The sequence below is a fragment of the Tamandua tetradactyla genome, chromosome 11 (assembly GCF_023851605.1).
Source record: "Tamandua tetradactyla isolate mTamTet1 chromosome 11, mTamTet1.pri, whole genome shotgun sequence".
Lineage (NCBI taxonomy): Eukaryota > Metazoa > Chordata > Mammalia > Pilosa > Myrmecophagidae > Tamandua > Tamandua tetradactyla.
The window spans coordinates 318,684-343,293 of NC_135337.1; the positions used below are offsets into that span (position 1 = coordinate 318,684).

General features: G+C 38.0%; 1 protein-coding gene across 8 annotated transcripts in view; it reads right to left on the bottom strand.

Moving 5' to 3' along the window:
* The window catches only part of PDE4DIP (phosphodiesterase 4D interacting protein), a 212,731-nt gene that overhangs the window by 103,693 nt on the left and 84,428 nt on the right, over positions 1 to 24,610 (bottom strand). For all 8 annotated transcript variants that reach the window (XM_077119707.1, XM_077119716.1, XM_077119715.1 and 5 more), the window contains one exon: positions 22,781 to 22,898. In XM_077119707.1, coding sequence (XP_076975822.1) covers positions 22,781 to 22,898 — 118 coding nt within the window. The remainder of the gene's footprint in view (positions 1 to 22,780; positions 22,899 to 24,610) is intronic.

Below are 24,610 nucleotides of genomic sequence, written 5' to 3' on the forward strand. Positions count from 1 at the left end.
CCCCCAGAAGAAACCGGAAGGGACAAGACGACGGCCGGAGGGCGAGTCCAGCACCCCCCACGTGAATGCAGCTGCTTAGCCAACATGATGCAGAGAATCGAAGAGGAAAAGGGCTTTTTCCGGAACGCAGATACCTGAGAGTAGATTGCTATCACCTGATTCTCTTTCAGGTCCAAGTAGACAAGGTCCAAGACGGTCCTGCCTTGGGGGCGGGGAGGGGACAAACGAGAACAAAAGATGGAGCTTCTCTGAGCGGGAACGGAGACTGTCGCGGAGCTCAGATCTCGGCACGAAGAGCGTTTGGAGTTTCAGCACGGTCAGGCAGTACGCACAGTGCTGTCCCACTCCATGCTTTACAGTTGTAAGCCCTTCCACCTTCGGATACAGAACGTGGAATGCCACAAAAAGTGGAGGGAGACCGGAGCTCTGGCGGGGCGGAATGCAGGTGTCAAAGACCACTTAGAATAAGGAGGTCTCTTTCCGGTTGGAGAGGCTTGCAGGCTCTGGACACGAAGAACAGAAACCTGCTTCAGCAATCACCTGGAAGTCCTCCAGAGCGTACACTTCCTAATTGTAAAATAATGGTAAATTCACTAGCTTGACCTTGTGAAATGAGGTTAGAAAGGCCCAAGTATTTCTAAACCTCATCCCCAGGACAGAACCCACACTCAGTAGTCTGGAGGTATGCAAGTCTTAAATGGGAACTCAGAGTAAACTTCTAAATTCCTTATCGAGAATTAAATGAGATGGTTTGGAGGGAAGAGCTTTAACAGTATTTGGCTCATTAAATAATAGCTAATAATTTAATATAATGAGATTATTTTAAACTAATTTAAAACTTTATAGGGCTCTGCACACATAAAATTGTGTTCATCTCTCATTACTTAAAAGAACATCTGATTGTTCCATTGTGAGAAAGAAAGACAGTCCTTAGAATTTTGCCGTTATTAGGCTACAAAACTTTGTATTTGTCTTATCTAAATATTACACCTCTGGCCCTAAAACCAAGACTGTAAAATAGAGTTCCAAGAAGAACTCATGACAACTGCACTTTCCCCTTCCTCTGGGTAGATGAGCTTCAAAGTGAGAAGAAATCAAACAACAATCTTTGGAATCTATAGTGATCTTGTTTCCTGGACTTGACCTTTCTGACAGACAGACTAGGCAGCCTAATAGGATGCTACTACCCCTGCCATACCCAATTGTAAATACTGTCCTAAAGAACAGTAAGAATTCAAAGGTCCAGAAAAGTGCATAAGACGTTATTAATCAAGACCTCATCTTTGACAGTCAATGCAAGCCACATTTGTCCTATTAGAACACTGCTAATGAAACAAAGTAATTAATAAAACAAAGTGCCCTTCAGGAGCAAATTGTGAATAATACTTTGTATTATGCTCTGTTCCTTAATAGGATTTTGCATCTGGATGATAGTCTCCAAATTTTAATGACAATATACAGATGACTTGGTGTATAAGAAGTACAAGTCAGTACAAATAATGGAAAGGCAATTTACTTGAGAAGAATATGTTTGATATACTCTCAATATACTAAAAGACAGAGCTATATATAACTAGGCTTCCAGGCATAGATAAGAATAAACCTCCTGACAGTCAAAGAAAAGACAGAACTCTTACAGACAGAACTCTGTTCACGCCTAGAGAAAAATTTTTAAACTGTACCTCAATGCAAATAGCAAGATACAGTAAATAGAACTAGTCCTACCATAATCACTTGGCATTGTAAGATAATTTAATACCAACTAAAAGGTCTGATGTGCAGATAACAAAACTTAAAAATAACATTTAGGAAAGAAGAAAAACCATGGAGTAATAAATCCAGTTTATGGTCCTTAGTATCATCTTGGTTAAGATTTTGTAGTCAGTCAACGCTGACTACCTGTGCTGAGCCAAGCAAAATAGGGCTGAAGGGGGACATTTACTTTTTATTCTATGTACTGTGTAACATTTGAATTTTGGGCAATGAATGTATATTCATGTATTGTCTTTAAAATTAAATAAATTTAGAAAATATTCTAGACTTAAAATTAGAATAGTGCCAATTTGACACACTAACAGCAGAGTCAAAGTGGTAAGACTTGAAGTTGAAATAAGAATTTTTGTAATATATATGATGTATGTGTGTACAGGACTTGTATAACCAGAAAGTTCAAAGGAAATATAAGGCATTAAATGGTGATTATGTCTGGAGTGGAATTATGAATATTTATTTTCTCCTTTCCTTATTTGTGATAAGTATCAGAAAGTAATTGTGAAGTGGAGATAGTGTGAGAATTGGTTGCAAAGGACACAGACGAACTTTCTGGGGTGATGAAAATATTCTCTATTAGCTTTTTAATAATGGAAATGTTCTCTACTTCCGTATCTATACATGGGCATATACAATTGTCAGAGTTCACTGAGCTGAATGCTTAGAGCTACAAATTTTATATATGCTAGTATAGTTGAATAACAAAGGTTAAAAAGAGTAAATAAATATAAAAATGCATACTACCCAAAAACTTTTAATCTGAAGGGTTTCTTTGGCAGAAAGTAATCTCCTACTTTAATTTAAAAATGACTTTGAAAATTAGGAAGACAAAATATAGCCAAGAAGAAATTCTTACAGTTCTATCCCTGCCAACTTTGGAAAGTGTTATTCTATGCGCACTTATAGCACACATGACATATTTATGATGCAGGCAAGGCATGTTTTTAAGATGAGACTTAGGGGCTTTCATGATGGCTTAGAACAGGATGATTACTTCTGAAACTATCAAACATAAATAATAAAGGAAAACAACAGATTTCATGTCATGATAAACTACTATGAATTAAACGAATTATTAATTATATGTGTCAGCAATTTGCTTACAAAATTGGTAGATAAATGCATTCACAAGCACTTACTACCTGTATGTCCTATGTCAAGTCACTTAAATATGGCCATTAATTTCCTAATCTACAAAATAAAGTTGTCTTGAAATTAAACAGTGGTTTTCACACTTTAAGATGCATCGGAAGTGCCTAAATGGCCTGTTAAGACACAGATTGCTAGACCCTACTCCCAGAATTTCCATTCAGTAGGTCTAGGGTGATGGCCAAGATTTGCATCCCTAACAAATTCCCAGGTCACGCTGATGCTTCTGTCTGGAAACTACACTTTGAAAACCACTGAACTTAGAACTATCCTAAATGGTAATCATAAAAATCTCTGTCAAAAATAAGAAAGAAGCTCTTCAGGTAAGTGGAAACACTCATCATGAAGAGTTACTTACATGATCTATTTGAAATTTAGAGAACTATATCCCCATCTGGAGCAATATTCCTAAGCCTTACTGTGGTAGGGGTCTTTTGCATTATCTCCATTTTGATCTCTAGATTTTGGGACCTGGGAAGTATCAATGAGAACAATAGCCACGTTTGTAACCCCTGTGTGGCAACAAGGTTGTAGTGTTTCTAAAATCTAATTCTGGGCTGGAAGGGAGTTTCCAAGAGAATTAGAGGGGTGGAAAATCCCATGTCCCAAACCAGTTGTATCAGGTTTCACTGCCCTAGTTATGAAATTGGAAACAGATGCTCTAATTAGTAAAAACTATGCAAAAAAAAAAAAAGAAAGAAAGAAAGAAAAGATTCTGGCAGAGAAGCTAAGGCAGATGAGAAATGCAGGAAATCAAAGTAGAGCCAGCTGTGCTTTGTGATAACACAAGTATGTATGTGATTTCCCTGTGCTGGTTGGAAATCTTAAAGAAATCAGAAATAGTCATATTTTGCATTAATAATATAGCATTTCAAAACACTTGTTTAAAACCAGATTTCCAGTTCAACTATAGATTGCAATATTATGATCATCAGCAGAGTTCATCTTAAAATAGTAAACATTATAGTCTTTCAAGTTAAGTTATTAAATACAGTTGTTAAAGCAATTTTTTTTTCATGAACAGGCATCGGGAATTGAACCCGGGTCTCCACCATGACAGGCAGGAACTCTGCCTGCTGAGCCATTGTGGCCCACCCTGTTAAAGTGAATTTTAAAGTATATGTTAAACCAAGCAATAAGCAAGAATTTACGCAAACAGTATATCTTTTCTCTGTCTTCAGTGAACTTTTAATTTAGTTGAACAGAAGAAAAAATGCACACTACAATTAGAAAATAACAACTGAAAAACAAAATGGTACTGACTTAAATTCACTGTTAATACAAAAAAAAAGTTGAAATTAGTATTATGAACTAATAGTTGAAGGGGGCAGGAGTGGCAGTAGGATGGAGGAGAAAAACAAAGGGCTTCCAGGAAAATTTTTAAAAGGCATCTTCAAAAACCTTGGAAATTGAGGTAAACATAGTGCTAGCCTTTGGGTAATGGAAGATGTTGGAGATTTAGTGGGACACTTGGATGCACAAGTAGTCATTCATCCCTCCGTCTAGCTAATCTTCTAATTGCCCAAAGAACAGGTATTAAGGGCCAACTGTAAGCCAGGCACTGTGCAATGGATGGCGTTGGCAACCAGGGAAAAGAATTTGGACTTAATGTTATGGATCTGAAGTTTCTTTTTTGTTGTTGTTTTTTGTTTTTAAATTTTTTATTAATTAAAAAAATTACAAGAAACAAACAATATCATCACATAGTTGCATATTCATCATCATGATCATTTCCCAGAAAATTAGCATCAATTGATCTGAAGTTTCTTGAGCAGAGAACGGCATGAGGAAAACATTAGTTTAAGATTAGCCAGAGAACAGGATGGCTAGAGTTTGAGGGGGAGATTTTGGGATGGTTACATGAAGACCTGCTTAAAGACCATTGCAGTTATTTATATGTGAGGTAATAAAGATCTGATGCAGAAATGGGAAGAAAGGGGTAAATATGGGAATTGCTTTGAAGGAACGAGCAGCAGGACTTGATGACATATACACAGAGAGGATGAAGGAGAAGAAAGGGTTAAAATGAAGCAATGGTTTTTAGTCTGAGAGACTGGTGGAAAGATGGCTTAAATTCACAGGTGGGAGTTGAAGACTTCATTTGCAAAAAGATGATAAAAATTTAACTTGGGACATGCTGAGTTTAAGTGACACTAAACTACATGGAGGTGTCCCACAGTAAAACACAGGTGAGAAGGGAAAGAGGTTCAAGAACAATAGAGGAGAGAAGGGGTAAGATGGTGGCATAGGAGAATGTGGGATTTAGTTCATCCTCTAGGGCAGCTAGTACATAGCCAGGAACTGTCTGGAAAAACTGTTTGGGGGGTTATGTGACACACATTGTACACCAGCCTCCAAAGGGGGGGGGGGGCTGAAATCACAGCACAAAACTTTAAGTAAATTCTTCCATCCTGTGGAGGCTAGTGCCCCTCCCCCACTGGCATGGCAGGCTAACTCAGGACTCTCCCCTGTGGGAAACAGAAGCTCTTCCTGCTAAGAGCAAGGGAAGGAGAAATCAACGAAGTCCAATTACAGGTCTGATTAACAAATTCTGACTGCTGAATACCAGCTCCAAACACAGATAATTCTATATGCAAACAAGAATTAAACCTAGAGATGTGTAATAGCCCCACCTCCAGTGGGGAGGCCTGGAGGCAGGGCTGATGAGAAAAAAATAGAAATAAAAACAGAAGTTTTTGGAGTTGCCTGAGCTCAAAATGCTGGAAAAGGGCTGTGCACCAAGAAAAGGGGCACATAGAGCTAGGACCAACTCCAGCTCTTGATTGGCAAACCTGGAGGGCTAGTCTGAAAAGGGTTTCTCCTTCTCCTCCCCCTCCTCCTCCTCCTTCTTATCTTTTTAGCAGTCCATTAAAGAAAGCAGGGTCATTCTCAGTTTTCAGCACTGCCTCAGACAACAGTGTAATTAAGGAATGCTAGAGAGACAAAGTAACTAGTCAGATGAAGAAGATAGTTCTCTAAAGGGCATATCTTCCCCCAGAAAAAGGGTGGGGAGCAAGGCCCAGCACAAGTGGTGGCTCTTATTCAGAGAACTTAGACCCCAGGGTGTGGAATATCAGCAGGAGTTTCAACCAACAAAAAGTGGAGACCAGCCTATCTCAAATACGCAACATGTTTCTACCTATAAAAAGCTGAAGCCAGCCTGTCTCAAACATGTTTCCAGTTGGGAGGAAAATGGGGCTGTTTGAAAGACCTGTAAATTTTCCAGTCTGCAGGGAGCAGAGGGTTGAAACAGCCCCTTCCCCAAGTAAAAAAGAGGGGAAACACCCAGCACAGGTCATAACTGTTATTTAGAAAATTCAGACCCCAGGAGCTAGAAAATAGAGACAGTCTGAGCTCACCTTCAGCCTCAGCCTCAGTCTGAACCATGCCCCTGACAGGGAAAGAGTCCACTGAGAATGAAAGCACAGTACCACTATACACTGGTGGAGAGCAGCAAGCTGACAAGTGCCATCTTCTGGGGAGGACAGGAAAAGCACAGAATTAAGAGGCTTCACAGGAAAAACTAGCACTCAGCTGGGTCTCATCCCCAGGGAACCTTCATACTAATTACACCGTCTTCATGAGTCCTGGGCCTGTTTTCTGTTTTGTTTTGTATTTTGCATGGGCAGGCTCTGGGAATGAACCTGGGTCTCCTGCACAGCAGGTCAGAATTCTGACACTCAGCCACTGTTGCCCACTCCTGTTTTGTCTGAGAAAATCTGGGGTAGATCCAACCTTGGGAGAACCTCCTCCCAGAGCCAGATCTCCAGATAAAGTTGCTAGAGGCAATGAAAGGAGTGTTAAAACACATAGAGGGAAAAAAATTCAACAAATCTGTATTCCCTAAGGAGGAACAGTGAAGAAAGAGCTTTTTCCTGAGGGTGAAACAACTGCGCACACACACACACACAAAAGGGTAATCACAAAAAAACTTCCATATAAGCAGGACAAGAACCAGAAAAACAAGAGCTGAAAAATTCTGATCAGTTAAACAGAAGCTATGTTAGAGGTCTAGAATAAGTTAAACTGAATATCAAAGAACAGATAGAGAACAAAGCCAACCAAAAAGAAAATGACCTCCAGAACAAACTAATCAAGAAAATCAGAGGCCGAGACACCACAAAAAAAAAAAAAAAAAAAAAAGTAAATAAAAAAATCATATACTAGGAGGCACAAAGAGATATGACCTATTCAAAGGGAAAAAAAAAACCTCAAATGAGATACAGGAGTTGAGGCAAGTAATTTTTAAAAATTCCAACAAATATTTTAAATCAGTGAGTTAAAGAAAGTGTGGTAAAAGAGATGAAGGCTATAAAGAAGACACTGGGAGGCTGTACAGAAGAACTGAAAAGCTTGCAAAAGCAAATGGCAGAACTTATAGGATTAAAAGGCATGATAGAAGAGATGAAAAATGAAATGGAGATATACAACAGAGACTTGAAGAAGCAGAAGAAAAGATTAGTAAATTAGAGGACAGGACATTTGAAATCCTACACACAAAAGAACAGATAGAGATAAGAATGGGAAAATATGAGCAGGGTCTCAAGGCACTGAATGACAACATGAAGTGCATGAGTATATATGTTATGGGTGCCCCAAATGGAGAAGAAAAGGGAAAGGGGGCAGAAAGTATAACTGAGGAAATAATCACTGAAAATTTCGCAACCCTTATGAAAGATAAAAAATTACAGGTCCAAGAAGCACAGTATACCTCAAATAGAATAAATTCTAATAGACCTGACCTATTCCAAGACATACTAATCAGATTGTCAAGTGTCAAAGACAAAGAGAATTCAGACAGCAGCAAGAAAAAAGCGATCCATCACATACAAAGGATGTTTGATAAGACTAAAGTGTGGATCTCTCAGCAGAAACCATAGAGGTGAGATGGCAGTGGTATGATAAATTTAAGATATTGAAAGAGAAAACTGCCAACCAAGAATTTTATATCCAGCAAAACTGTCCTTCAAAAATGAAGGAGAATTTAAAACATTGACAAATAAACAGACACTGAGAGAGTTTGTGAACAGAGACCTGCCCTACAAGAAACACTAAAGGGAGTGCTACAGGCAGATAGGAAAAGATGGGAGAAAGAGATTTGGGAAGATTATAGAAATGATGATTATCAGTATGGGGAACTAAAAGGGTAAAGTGAGAGAATGAAAATAAGATGTGACATATAAAATTCAAAAGACAAAATGGTTGAAGAAAGTACTGCCATTGCACTAATAACATTAAATGTTAATGGATGAAATTCCCCAAACAAAAGACCCCGATTAGCAGAACAGAGTTTTTAATAACAGGTTGCATCTATTTGCTGTCTATAAGAGACTCAATTTAGACCCAAGGACAAAAATAAGTTGAAAGTGAAAGGTAGAAAAAAGATACTTCATGTGAACAACAACCATAAAAGATACATTAATATTAGACACAGTAGACTTCAAATATAAAACAATTAAAAGACACAAAGAAGAATTCTCGCCTGCCATGCTGAAGATCCAGGTTTGATTCCAGTCCATGCATGTGCTGGTTTGAAAGGATGTATGGACCCTAGAAAAGCTATGTTTTAATCAAAATCCCATTTCATAAAGGCAGAATAATCCCTACTCAATACTGTATGTTTGAAACTGTGATGTGATTTAATCAAGAGTGGTTGTTAAGCTGGATTAAGTGACGACATGTCTCTACCCATTTGTGTGGATCTTGATAAGTTGCTGGAGTTCTATAAAAGAGGAAACATTTAAGAGAATAGGCTATTCAGAGAGAGCAGAGCAGAATGGCATAGCCACAAGAAGCAGAGTCCACCAGCCAGCGACCTTTGGAGATGAAGAAGGAAAATGCCTCATGGGGAGCTTCATGAAACAGGAAGCCAGGAGAAGAATCTAGCAGATGACACCATGTGTGCCATGTGGCTTTCCAACCAAGAGAGAAGCCCTGATTGTGTTCACCATGTGCCTTCTCATTTGAGAGAGAAACCCTGAACTTCATCAGCCTTCTTGAACCAAGGTATCTTTCCCTGGATGGATGCCTTTGATTGGACATTTCTATAGACTTGCTTTAATTGGGACATTTTCTCGGCCTTAGAACTGTAAATTAGCAACTCATTAAATTCCCCCTTTTTAAAAGTGATTCCGTTTCTGGTATATTGCGTTCTAGCAGCTAGCAAACTAGAACAATGCATTTCCCCAAAAAAACAAGCAAAACAAACAAAAATTCAAGAAATGGTGCTGCAATAATGGGATACTCACATGGAAAAATAATGAAATGTGACCCCACCATACAGCATACAAAAAAAAAAGACACAAAGAAGCACACTATATATTAATAAAAGGGACAATTTCTCAAAAAGACATAACTGTCATAGGTATTTATGTCACTGAGCATGAGTGTCCCAAAATACATGCAAACACTGACAATACTGAAGGGAGAAGTATACACCTCTACAATAATAGTTGGAGACTTCCACATACCACTCTCATCAATGGATAGAACATCTAAACAGAGGATCAATAAAGAAACAGAGATCTTATATACTATGGTAAATGAACTACATTTAACAGATATTTACAGAACATTGCACCCAACAATAGCAGGATACACATTTTTCTCAAGTGCTCATGGATCATTCTCCAGGAAAGACCCCATGTTGGGTCACAATGTGGTCTCAATAAGTTTTAAAAGATCAAAATTATACAAAACACTTTCTCAGATCATTATGGAATGAAGTTGGAAATCAATAACAGGGAGAAGGCTGGAAAATTCCCAAATATATGGAGACTAAACAACACACTCTTAAACAACCAGTGGGTCAAGGAAGGAATTACAAGAGAAATCAGTAAATATCTCCAGGCAAATAAAAATGAGACGCACACAACACATAAAAACTTATGAGATACCACAAAGGCAATGTTGAGAGGGAAATTTATTGTCCTAAATGCCCATATTAAAAAGAAGAAAGAGCAAAAATCAAGGAATTAACTGCTCACCTGGAGGGACTACAGAAAGAACACCCATCTAATCCAAAAGCAAACAAAAGAAAAGAAATAACAAGGATTAGAGAAAAAATAAATGATATTGAAAACAATAGAGAGAATGAAAAAAACTGAAGTTGGTTCTTTCATTGAGAAAATCAATAAAATCAGTGGACCTTTAGCTAGGCTGACAAAAGAAAAGAGAGAAGATACAAATATAAGAAAAAGAAATAGGAGGGAGGACATTATACTGACCCCACAGAAATAAAAGAGATAAGGAGAGGATACTAAGAGCAACTGTATGCCAACAAGCTATACAACTTAGATGAAATGGACAACTTCCTAGAAAGCCTGAACAACCAACACTGACTTGAGAAGAAATAGAAAATCTCAACTAACAAACCACAAGTAAAGAGATTAAAACAGTCATCAAAAAGCTCCAAAAAAATTTAAAAACCCACAAAAGTCCAAGACCAGCAGGCTTCACCTGTGAATTCTACCAAGCATTCAAGAAAGAATTAGTGTCAATCCTGCTCAAACTCTTGAAAAAATTGAAGAGGAGGGAAAGCTATCAAACTCATTCTATGAAGCCAAACATCCCCAGAATATCAAAGTTAGACAAAGATACCATAAGAAAAGAAAGTTACAGACCAATCTCTTTAATGAATATAGATACAAAAATCCTTCACAAATACTTGCAAATTGAATCCAGCAGTGCATTAAAAGAATTATACCATGACCAAACGGGTTTTATTCCAGGTATGCAATAGTGGTTCAATGAAAACCAAAAATCAATTAATGTAATATACTAGAGCAATACATCAAAGGGGAAAAACCACATGATCATCTTGCTGGATGCAGAAAAGGAATTTGACAAAATAAAGCATCCTTTCTTGATGAAAATACTCGAAAGGATAGGAATACAAGGAAACTTCCTCAACATGATAAAAAGGAACATATGAAACCACCCCCCCCCCCCCATCTAATAGGATACTCAATGGAAAAAGACTGAAAGCTTTCCCTCTAAGATCAGTAACAAGACAAGGTGCCCACTGTCACTTTTGTTATTTAACATTGTGCTGGAAGCTCTAGCCAGAGCAATTAGGCAAGAAAAAGAAATAAAAGGCATCCAGATTGGAAAGGAAGAAGTAAAACTTTCACTGCTTGCAGATGACATGATCTATATTTAGAAAATCTAAAAAAATCTACAGCAATGCTATAGAGCTAAAAAATGACTACAGCAAAGTGGCAGGATAAAAGATGAATATGCAGAAATCGGCAGTGTTTCTATACACTAGTAATGAGCAATCTGAGGAGGAAATCAAGACAAAAAGTCTATTTACAAGAGCAACAAAAAGAATAAAATATTTAGGAATAAATTTAACCAAGGACTTAAAAGACATAAACACAGCAAACTTTAAACATTGCTAAAAGAAATCATGGAAGACCTAAATAAATAGGACAAACTATGTTCATTGATTGGAAGACTAAACATAATTAAGATGTCAATTCTGCCCAAATTGACTTATAGAGTCAATGCAATACAAATTAAAATCCCAATTATTTACTTTGCAGACAAAGAAAAACCAATCTTCAAATTTATTTGAAAAGACAGGATGCCCCAAAAAGCTAAAAATATCTTGAGAAAGTAAAACAAGGTGCGCTATCTCATGCTACCTGACTTTAAAGCATATTACAAAACTACAGTGGTCAAAACAGCATGGTACTGGCATAAAGATAGATGTAATAACCAATGGAATTGAATCGAGGGTTCTGAAATAGATGCTCTCATCTATGGACAATTGTGGGGTTTTGTTTATTTTTATTGTGAAAAAAACATATATACAAAAAGCAATAAATTTCAAAGTATACCATAACAATTACTTATAGAACAGATTTCAGAGTTTGGTATGGGTTACAGTTCCACAATTTTAGGTTTTCTCTTCTGGCTGCTCCAAGACACTGGAGACTAAAAGAAATATCAATATAATGATTCGGAAGTCTGGAAAATTGATTTTTGATAAGGTGGTCAAGTCGACTCAACTGGGACAGAGTTGCCTCTTCAACAAATGGTGTTTGGAGAATTGCATAGCCATATCCAAAAGAATCAAAGAGGGACACTATTTCACAATTTATATGAAAATTAACTCAAAATGGATCAAAGACCTAAATATTAGGGTTAAAACCATAAAACTTTCAGAAGAAAATATAGGGAAATATCTTAAAGATCTTGTGGTAGGAGGTAGTTTTCTAGACTTATAACCAAAGTGTGAGCAATGAAAGAAGAAACAGATAAATGGGATCTCTGCAAAACTGAATACTTTTGCATGTCAAAGGACTTTCTCAGGAAAGTAAGAAGGCAGCCTACACATGGGGGACAATATTTGGAAACCACATTTCAGATAAGGGCTGAATATCCAGAATATATAAAGAGATCCTACAACTCAACAACAAAAAGACAAACAACCCAACTAAAAAATGGGCAAAAGACATGGACAGACACTTTTCCACCTCTCCCAATCTGGGGTAGATCCAATCTTGGAAGAACCTCCTCCGATAGCCAGAACTCCAGGTAAAGTTGCTAGAGGTAATAAAAGGAGTGTTAAAAAAATAAAGACGGGGCACTGTGATGGTAGCCTAATGGTATACTGACTGATCAACAGAAGATCGAACTATGGTGTATACATATACATATGAATGGCTGCAGGAAGAAATGAAGTCATAAGTCATGCAACTAAGTAAATGAACTCTGATGATACTATGTTGAGTAAAATAAGCTAGAAATGAAAGGACAAATATTGTATGGTTTCACTAATATAAACTATTATATAAACAGAATGTTCTATGTAGAGGCTCCTAAATTGTAAAGTCTTGCAGCAATCATATCTATTCCTGAGTTTTAACTGTTATTTCTAAATTCTGAGGTGCTGTGTGCTTTATGTATAAACCGGTAGTTCCCTGGAAATTTGGGTATCTGTGTGATACCTGAGACTCAGAGTTAGAGTTCTGCAGCTCTGAAAGTCAGCCTTACTCCATACAGTAACAGTTAAAGAAGTTGAAAAAGAAATCAGAATTCAATTAGAGATATGAATGAAATGGACTTGGTTAGGACTAATGTAAATCAGAACACAGGGTAAAGAATGATATTGTCTGTATTTTAAAACCTCAATTGTGTGTGAGACCAAAGGAAGAGATGTTTATTTAGTCAAAAATTTAAATTTTCTTTAGCACACTATCTAATTTAACCTGCTTGTTCAGTTTATTTAAACAATATGTTTACATGGGACCTAGAATAGGGAAAGAGATCTTGTATTCTGTACAGGTTAATGTAATGCCCCAATACATTCCAGACTATTTTGACAGAAAATAAAAATGTATTTGCAAAGTTCTTTGAGGGATTGGGAAAAAATGTGGAACAATTAAATTTCCCCACCTGGGAAACTCCTGATACTCTCTCAAATATTAGGGACTCCCAATTTAATATGACAAGCCCTCTATCTTGAGGCTTGCCATTATGAAATGCATTTCTGCAATTGTGAACCTAAGCCTAATTACAATTATGCCCAAGAGTCATACTCAGAGAACCTCTTTTGTTGCTCAGACGCAGCCTCTGTACATCAACTCGGCAAATAAAATCACTCCCCTCCCCACTATGTGGGACATGACTCCCAGAAATGTAAGTCTCCCTAGAAATGTGGGACATGACACCCAGGGATGCACTTGGCCTTGGCATTGTGGGATTGACAATGCGTTCTTGACCAAAAGGGGGAAGAAAAATGAAACAAAATAAAGTTTCAATGGCTAAAATATTTCAGAGTCAAGAGGTCATTCTGGAGGTTACTCTTATACAAGCTTCAGCAAGATATTGCAAAATTGCCACAGTAAGCCAAACCCCAACCAATAGTATTCCTGAAAATCTAAAGAACACCCTGGGCTTTATTTAAGACTCCACAAAAGTTTTTCTTAGTAAGTTTATTTTTTTCAGAAACTTAAGGCCTCCAGATTGTCCCTATGGCAGATTAGCCCTGAAACCCAAAGGTACCAAGAATATCAACCCATTTCATTCCCTACCCCATAAAGCCGACACTCCTTTCTAGGACAAAGAAATTATAATGGTCATTGCCCAGATATTCTTGAAGACTGGGAGAATGACCAAATGAGAGAGAGGAGGTATAATTGAGAAATTAAGATTTAATAAATTATTATGACTACTGACTCATTATATAGATATTTATTTTTAATTTCTAGTATATTAGAACAGCCAGACAATGAAATTGTTAAACTGTAATCCAGTAGCCTTGATCTTTGATAACAATTGTATAACTATGTACCTTTTATTGTGTGACCATGTGACCCATAACATAGAGAATTAGGAGGGTGGGTACGCTAGATAAGGGGGAGATGGCACTCAGAAGTTCACTCTTTCCTATGTTAATTTTGAGAATTCTCTGACACATGTATAAGCAGATATCAAATAGCCAGTTGGCTTTTCAAGAGTTGAAATCAGAGGAGAATTCTGGGATAGAGATATAAAATTGGAAGTCACTGATATATGTGCAAAAACCTTGTGACTGACACCCTCTTTATCCAGTGAATGGATAAATGAGTAATAAAATACAGACAAAAATAATAATAATAGGGGGTAAGGGGGATGAGATATTTTGGGTTTACTTTTAAATCTTTATTTCTTTTCCTTTTGGAGTTATAAAAATGTTCTAAAGTTGAATGCGATGGTGAATGCATAACTATATGAACTATATGATGATATTGTGAGCCACTGGATGAATTATATGGGGTGTGACTTTATCTCAACGAAATTGCATTGAAAGATTTAAAAAAATGATAGGGATAGTTATTATCAAAGGCTAGAGAGAGATCAGCAGGAGAGGTATGATTAGGCTCATCATTTCTTATAATTGGGGTGAACCCATAAACTTCAGAGTTGTTAACTTTAATTCCTCAGAATCCTTCTCTTTCAAGCCAAATGCTAATTTGTTTTCAAATCCTTTTCAGAACATTTTTAGCATGGGTCTCTCGCTTCACATTTTCACTAAACTTTCTATTTAAGGTTCTTAAAACCCGGAACTTGAACCTTATCATTCAGCCTTAAAGGCTTACCTAGTCTAGTTCATCCTGCGTATTAATTAAGAGCAATCAGGGTAAAGATCTACCACTTTCTGCCCACTATCTAAGGAATGAAGTCCAAAGCCTTTAACCGGGCATTCCATCATTTCTACTCAAAGACCCTAATCTACTTCCCTTTCAGCTCTATTGCAAACTTTTTCCTAGCAATATGGTGCCAGGGCAAATGGCGGCAGGACAAACATGTATATGTTTTGTTACTTCTAAACCCTGCTTCCCTCCTTTCTAATTGGATGGTCTACCCTTAGCATTTCCTTAATTTAGTAATTTTTGCAGAGCAAAGAACAAATGCTATTTGAAGTCAAATGCATTTCCTGACTTTAACAAAAGTTGGAACTCATTGAGATGAAGCTGGGTATCCCAGTTAGGAAAAGGAGAATGAGGAATGTCTTTGAGACCAAGAAAAAAGGAGAGGATGAAATTTCATCCAGATCAGTAAGAAAGTGGAGGTCAAAGAGTAACAAGGACCCCCTTCCATTCTATGTCAGTGTCCTGGGAAAGGCATGGGGGGTGAATCCAGGAAGGATTCCAAGCTGTTGTGTGCAACAGAACCATGTTTGATGGAGTTGGGGTGCTTTAGTGGCAAACCAGTGATCAGAGTAGTCTCCTTGAAGTTTTGGCACCTGATAAAACTTAAGGCCTATGAACCTTGACATGATTCTGAGAGAGAGGGGAGAAGGAAGTGCCAAATAAATGAAATTGAATTTCCTACCAGCATGGTTAGGATTGGAGCTCAGGGTAGGATTAAACTGATTTAAAGAAAGTAAAGAAAGATGATATTTCTCGTATAACTGAATTTGTGAACTGAGTCATACCCATTAACAAACCTTTTGTTGGTCTTCATGAGAGTTCAGTTCTAAGATTCTTTTCATATTTCTCTTCTTATTCTCTTTCAATGCCATTTCATCCAGCCCTGTCTTTATATCAGTAACTTCCAATTTTATATCTCTATCCCGGAATTCTCCTCTGATTTCAACTCTTGAATAGCCAATTGGCTATTTGATATCTGCTTATACATGTGTCAGAGCATTCTCAAAATTAACATAGGAAAGAGTGAACGTATGAGTGCCATCTCCCCCTTATCTAGAGTACCCACCCTCCTCCTAATTCTCTATGTTATGGGTCTGCAAGCTCCCACAGTGGAGAGAGCCCCTCCACATCCATCCCCTACTCCTTTTGGTATATAAAATACTATTGGAAGACAATCATGCACATTCCTGATTGTGTGTGGCTACTTCGGTGCTGTAATAGCAGAAACTTTATGGCCTGCAATGCTTAAATTACTTATTTGGCCCTCTGCAGAAAATGTTTGCCCACCCCAATATTTTTTTTCTTCAATGCACATCACAGTTTGCAATCATTCAGCTGTTTGCTTGACTGCTTTTATTTAGCCATCTCCCTCATTAGGATTTAAGCTCACCGACGGGAACGGTCCTGCCTTTCTTGCTGCTACTGTTTCTCCAGCCCCTGATGGCACCAGAGCCTGCTACGGCAGTCATTCAATCGATGCTCCTTGGCTGGAATGGGTGCGTGCACGGTATCTTAAAATTTTATTTAACTCTTTGCCTTAGTACAAAAACTTCCATCCTTTGTTACTCTTTAATGACCTCATATCTTCAGTAACAGAGTTCCATAATCATCAATCTCCTCAACTTCTCTCCCCTCTCTACTCTACCCTTCATCCAGATTAATCTTTCTAAAACAGAGATCAAATATCACTTTGCTACATAAAAACCTAGAAACCCAATGACTCACCCATTATTCATAAACTTCTTCACTGCCAATTAAGGCATTCTGGCTCGAACGCCAACATATTTTTCTAGACTCACTCACTGTCCTCCTACATATATTCTATTTCAAATACTCCCTCTTTACCTCTGAACTCCCCCAAATCTGCTTATCATCTACTTGGAATGTTCTTTCCTACCACTATCACCTCTCACTGTGAAAACCTATCAGGATTCCCGGACCATGCACCTACCAAAAAATCCTATCAGGCCAGGAAGTATCTCCTTCAAAACCCTCTCAAAGGACAACTGTCTCTTCTGTGAACTCTCAAAGAACTTTTGTACCTATAGAAATTTGTGTGTCATTTCTCCTTACTGCCTTCTCCCCATTAACTGATAAGCTCCTTGAGAAGAGGAACCATACCTTGATTCATCTTGGTATGTTCTAAAGTACTTAGAAGGGTGTCTCCTTAAATCCAGGTAAATAATAAATGGATGAATAAATCAACGCCCTTTCGATTCATCTCTGCTTATTAAAATCCTACTCATTTTTTATATTTCAAAACCTTCATTGCTCGCCCCAGCCCATGATTTCTCCTTTCTCTACTGCCTTTGTATTTTTTTCTATAAGTGACTTTCTCACCTTTCCAATGAGACTGAAATGTCTAGAAAACAGAGACTAAACCTTATGCATCTTTGTGCTCTTCCTCCATCTAATTAGTACCTTGTGCATTATAAGTATTCCATAAATATTTCTGATGATGCTATAAAGAAGTTCCCTATCTTTCTACCTTCTTTGCTGCTTTAAAAGGTCAGAGCTATGATTGCCTTTATTGACAAAGCCTGCTTATAAAACATGCTGCTGATAAAAGCTAAGCCAGGAAGACAGTAATGTTGAATGAGGATTTGTAAATGATTCTCTGGCTTTAATATTCATCAGTTTAAGAAGAAGATACTGAAACGTTGCTCTTAAAAAAAAAACAACTCTTTATATGAAGTTGGCTGGAGCTGCCTGAATCCCTACTAGATTTCTAGTCTTTGCCTTGAGCATTCTTGCCTTACGCTTCACGTTAGATCTCTCCACGGTAACAAGGAATGCTTTCTATTTTGGGGAAATGTGCCTCACTGCATGCAGTGCTATTTACATTTGGTTCCAAAAAAGGCAGAAATGCAATGGCTTGAGTATCTACTGCTTTATGTGAGCGGGAAGGTCCTGCTTGCTGAATTTGTGCCCTCCCTAATTCTGTTGTCCCATTTCATTTTTTTAAGCCAACTACAGTGAAATTACATGTTAATAAATTTTGCCTATATTATCCTGAAGGAAAATGCAGGAAATTGCAAGTATTCATCCTGGCCCCCTGCTTTTATATCTTCCAGGTCTGGTTTCATTTTAACTCTTCTTTGAAGCTTTCACCTTCCATAGAAATAACTAAAACAATTGATGTTTCCCTACAATTTTATGAGAACCTTCACTGGGGAAATAAAAAACATTTGAAAACTTAACGTTATTAGCTTTTGGGGTCCTGGTGAAGGACATGTGGACAAGTTGCTGCAGCAAAAAACTCCAGGATACTTCAGTTACAACAATATATTATCTATTAAACAAAATAAATAAATAAATAAAAATATGTATATAATATCTATTTAAACTGTCATCAAGACGTACTGGAAGCAAACATGGGACTATGAAAGTTTTTGGGATTTCAAGTTTGTGGCCTTTTTCTTTTGCTGAAGTTAATTATATAATAGAAGTTCGTAAGCAAATACACTCCAGTTAAAATAGATGCTGTAAGGTGTTTGGTAGAATGGGAAAGGAAAACAGCTAGATGGATAGTAAAGTCAGTGAAATAAAAAATTCTATCTTATTGACAGCATGAAAACCCGAAGTGAAACTGCCCCTACCGAGAGTTTATTCACTGGTCCAGACTTTCACACAGGGATCAAATCAGAAACACTCAGCTGTGGGAGGTGGGGTAAGATGAGTGTTTTACACTTGGGCAATTCAAACCTAGAAGTGCATGATCCATGAGTTCTCCTTTCTTCTAAGGCACAAATATGATATTCTCAACTGCTGGGGGGTGGAGGTGGAGATGATAACGATCAAAAGTGGTGGGTTCTCTGCCTGATGCATTCAAGTGGCCCATTCCTGAGACACCAGAGTTTCAAAGAGAGAAAAAGTTTATTGCTAGGCATGAAGCAGGAGATCAGAAAGCTAAAAATCAGTCTAAAATATGTCTAAAAATGTCTCCCCAAAATCCAGTAACCCTGATAATTTTATAGTATCAAAATATGGGCAGGTTTTAGGATAATGAGCACAATGGTGTGAGATGACAGGGTTAGGGATGATCTAATTATTGAGTGTGCACTGACTGATTACATGCTAAGTCACAGAATATATATAAGAAAATGGCAGCCTTAATATGATGATGGGCATGAGTTTTAGTAGGTTCAAGTTTAAGCTACTGCGCATGTCAAGTGGACTCAGTTTGTAAGATCCAGCTCCATCTAGCAGGATAATTTTGGAATTCAGATGTGATCGTTCTAAAATGACTCTAGTGCCTTCGTTAATAAACATTAGAGTCTGTCTTTACTGATCATAAGACTCTAAAGTTGAAAAACAGGATAAAGGGGGTATAAATGAGGATTAGTCACAAGGTTTTTACATTCACAAGATAAAGGCTATATAATTATGCAATCATTATCAGAGATCAAGAAACCTAGGATACAATTCAGAAATTTCAGGTATTCTCCTCTGTTTTAATATACAAGAAAGTAAAAAAGAAATAACTTCTATAAAGATTCATTAATCATTTCTTAAATTTTAACTTATCGATTACAAAGGAAAAAGTGAATCTGTCCTCAGAATTCAAACTCCCTTGTTCCTCAGCATGAGAAAGAGATTTCAGAGGTGATTTTGCTGGAGGTAAGGAGATCTTTCACCTCTGCAAAGCAGGATGACAAACTGAACTTTCGCTCACCACATTTTAGGGGTGTTGGTTCCTGTGGTAGGACAGCACACAGCAGACAAAGGTTTGAGTATAATACAGTGGAACCACAATGCTGCTACTATTAGCAGACAAGGATAACAGCCACGGCATGGGCTTCAAGTGTCACAAATGGCCAAGATTCACCAAACATATACAACGGGGAGAGATGAGGCAGCTGATAACTGGTTTCATATTATTCATTACCCCTATCTAATTCACAGAATGGACATGCTGTGGCAATTATTAGCTGTGCCAAACTGCAATTTTCTATCTAAAGGGGTGACATCAATTATCTTCTCTCTAATGTACCCTCAGGCTGCACAACCACCAGGGTTGCCTTTCTCAAAGGCAGAGCATATGTTGTTATTCCCCTTGCTTAATTAAAAAAAAAATTCTCCATCACTTAGAGCATGAAGTCCTTAGCTTGGTATTGTGGGACTTTCCAGCTATGTAGTTCATTCTTCCCCAGCATTTACCACACTGTTCCCAATGCCTTGACTATGCTCCACAACACAGCACGGACTGCTCTCTCTCTGCAGAATGCCCTTCCTCCTGTTTTCTGCCCGATATACTCAGCCTTCAAAGATCCAGCTCAAGGGTGACCTTCAGGTGAGGTCATCTGTGATTTTCAAAGGCAGAATTAATCTCTCTCATCTGCGGATCCCTTTAGTACTAAGCATATATTTTATCTCCTCACTGATCACACTGCATTTTAGTTATTTGTTTACATGACAAGCTCTCATGGGACTATAAGCTCTTTGAAGGTGAGGAACCGATAACAGTAGTTCTCACTGAGCAACTGTACCATCAGCTAGAGTGCATTTTGGAGATGCATAGGGTGTTTCTTGGTTTTGTGGTTCTCATAATGATGAGTGGTGCAGGGGTCCTACCTAACTGCCAGTGGGCAGGACAAAGAAATGTCCCCAATTCTCAATGACTTTGGGTCATTCCACTGGGTACTGATATAGGTAATAAAATTGTTTACGTTCATATGAACCTAGAACTTGATTCTGTTGTACCCAAGAACACAATATTAATATACACTGAATTTTCTATGAATGAAATGGCTAGGTAAATTGAGGAAAGATTGCTTTTTTGTTTTGTTTGGAAATTTACCAAGAGCTTTTCACCATTTCAGAAAATATCATTACTAATGGCATTGCCACTTACAGTTTTTGAATTGCCAATAAAACACACCTCTATCAGACTGCACTGGAAGCTGTGACATACCCAGTGATCTTACATATAAGTACAGGCATCTGTTTCTTTACATCCTTTAATCCGGCTGTGCCCAAGAATTTACATATTAAAATAAACATTATTTTATTATAGATTACTCTCTTTTTATATCTTTTATACTACCGCGCCTTTTATTACTTCACAAGGTTGTTTTGAGGATTAAGTTCATTCGAATTCATGCATAAAATATTTAGAGTAGCATTCGCTTGCAGAATTTATACTGGAGTTTTATCTCTTTCAAAATGTTCACCTTGGATATTACACAATTTATTCCACTGATGCTGGAATCACTGTAATAGAATGTTAGAACTATAAGAGACTTTACAGATAATGTGGGCTAGTCATCCTCTGTAAAAATATGGAAGCTAAGAAGTGACTGATCCATCATCATATAGCTAATAAAAAAGGAAGCAGGATTGAAACCCAAGTCTCCTAATCCCCAGCCGAGTTCTTCCTTTTACAAGTCCCTTTAGGACCGTTCCATATATTTCAATATGGATCTTGTGAAAAGCCTAAGAGCTTTAATTTTTATTCATATCTGTCAATTACATGCTTACATAGACCTCATTTTGTTAAGTCAGTGTTTTACAGACAAACTTCCAGTCTTTTGGATTACGAGCAAACTGTAATTCAAAAAGATTACAACTGTGGCCAAGATAATGATTTCCTCTTCCCTCATTGTGGCCTAAGCACCCAGAGTGGCCACGTCAGAGTGAGATGCTTCCTCGGTTTACCTCTAGGCAAATACTACCATTTGCTGTATGTGCCATGGCACAGAAAAGGTTGGGAAGCACTGGTTTAAACTGATCGTATCATTTATCTTTTATCTTGACTTCCACCTCTACACTTGTGAATGAATCCATTAAACCACATGCATTTTGCTTTATCACTGGCCTAAGACATGTCTGGTAATTGTTGATGCTGCTTGGACAAAAATATATTCTAGGGTTTGCTTATAAAATATCTTTTCAGTAAATTAAAAATCAAAGGAGCCACTCTGAGGTAGTTTCCGTAAGGTCCAATACTGAAAATCAGTGCATTTATTTTAACCACAAACTTGAGCAGGGAGGCTTCTCCCTTTTCAACATTAAAAACACACTGTATGTTCTATATTATCATAAGTGACCCAGCGTGGAATGCAAAACTCCAAGGTGGCCCCTGTGATTCTCACCCTGCTCCCCACACCGTATGGGAATCCACCCCCCTTAAGTGTGGGTGGGATCTGCAACTTGCTTCAAACCTAGCAAGAGAAAATGGCAAAGGTGATAGAACATCACTCTGCAACTATGCTATGTTCTATGGCAAAGGTGAAGGGGTTTTGAAGATGCAATTAAGGTCCCTACCCAGTTGACTTCAAGTTAACAAAAAGAGATTATCCTCTTTGCCCTAACTTGGAGAGACCCTCAAAAGAGGATCTAGAGGTGAGAGAGTTGCAGCAACTCTCTCTCTACTACCAGCTTTGAAGAAGCAAGTTGCCATGAGTTCTACAGCCCCAAGGAAATAAATTCTGCCAAAAACCTGAGGGAGCATGAAAGCAGATCCTCCCCTAGTGAGCCTCCAGATAAGAACACAGCCCAGCCAACGCCTTGATTTCAGACTTGTGAGACGCTGGGCAAGGAACCCAGTTAAGCCATGTCTGGATTCCTGACCCATAGAAACTGAGATAATAAATTTATGTTGTTTTAAGCCGCTAAGTTTGTGATAATTTATTACACAGCAATAGATAACTCTTATATATATATATATATATGAAAACATAAAGCAAGTCCCTTGGGGAACATAGCCCTAACCTTACCTGCACTTCCATGCTAGTTGGTGCCTCCAAAAATTGCAACAGTTGTTGTTTCTCTTTGGACAGCTGTTCCACCAGTCCCTCCTGGGCAGCCAGGCTCTGACTCAGTTCTTCAATTCTTCTGCAGTGAAGCAGAAGTAGGAACAACAATTATGATCATGAAATTAATATTTCCTTTATTTTTCAGCCTGCTCCAAAGACAGCACGGTCCAGTACAGTAGGCTTTTACCTCTGGGGGGTCATGATACACTTTGACTTTTCCTCAGAAAGCCACTCATCCTCTGCACCCCCCACCCCAACTATATACACAAACAACTTTTTGCTAACATTTTAACAGGGTTCATGGACCTCTTGATTTCCATTCATGGATCTACAGACCATGGGTAAGTAACTCTTGGACTAAAGGCCCAGGAATTTTGTGGGGTTTCTTTTGTTTGTTTTTATTGTTTCATTCCAAAAACAGTTTTCTGATAACCACTCTGTAAATTTAGAGCATGCTGCCAAGTACTAGGAGTACAAAGTTGGAAAAGATACCATCTCTGCTCTGTAGAAACTTATATTCTTCTGCTGTGCTTGCTAGGGGTTTGGAGAAGGGGGAGACATAACTATGTAAACAAATAACAGTAATAAAATGTAGTAAATGGGGTGCAAGGGTGGTTCACTGGTAGAAAGCTCACCTTCCAAGCAGGAGACCTGGGTTCGATTCCCAGCCCATGCACTGCCCACCCCCCCAAAGAAAAGACATAGTAAATGCTGCCATTTGGTAGTACCTTGGGTGGTTCAAAGCTGTATGCGCCCCAGAAATAGATGTTCTTAAACTTAATCCACTTTTGTGGGTGTGATCCCATTGTAAGTAGGACCTTTTGATGAGGTTACTCTAGTTAGGGGGTGGCCCACCTCAATCAAGATGAGTCATAACCCTATTAATGGAGTCTTTTATAATTGGAGTCCTTAATACTGGAGTGAAATTCAGACACCTTGAGTTTAGCATCAAACCATGAGCAAATAAATTCCCATTGTTTAAGCCTACCCATTTCATGGTATTGCTTGAGCAGCCAAGAAAATTAAAATGTACCGTAATAGAGATATGTACCATGCAGCATGTTGAATACTGCCATGGAGCTAAGGGAAGGAAGATGAAGATGTGATTGTTTTGATTTGGAAGAGTCTAAGAAGGCTCAGGAGAAGAGATTTTGAATATCGGGTTGTTACAAAGACTCAGGGAGGAGGAGCTTGAACTATGGAATGAAGACATGAAAATACAAGGCAAGTTTGGGGGAGAAACTGGAAAAATGGTTGGGGGGAAGGGACAATGGCTGGAAAAGAGGCTAGAAATTCAGATTAAGATTTACTTGCATTCTGTGACTAAAATGTACGAACCACAGGTTCAAATAAAAAGTTACTGATCATCTATATGCAAGACCTATTTTCCTGTTTCTGTTTATATCTCAGACTATTAATGATACTTCCAGGTCCTTGAAAATGAGCTGAGTACATAGTCCAATCATGACTATTATTCCTGTGGTACGTGTGTAAGACAGTGTCGGCACACTGGAGGAGCAATACGTTGGCAGGAAGAAGAGGAGCACCAGAAAGCAAAGTATGAACCTCATAGATTCAAATTCAGAGTGTGAGGATCGAGCTAAGATTTAGGGATGAGAACAAGTTTTGAAAACATTATACAAGCACAAGCTGTAAGGAAGATGAATTCACGTGAACTCCATATCAAATTCCCCACAGTCTCAAGTTAGAACTTGTCTACTCTTCTTAAGCCTCAAACTTCACTCATCACTTTGGCCATTAGTCTTGACAATCTATTCTACTTCTCTCCAA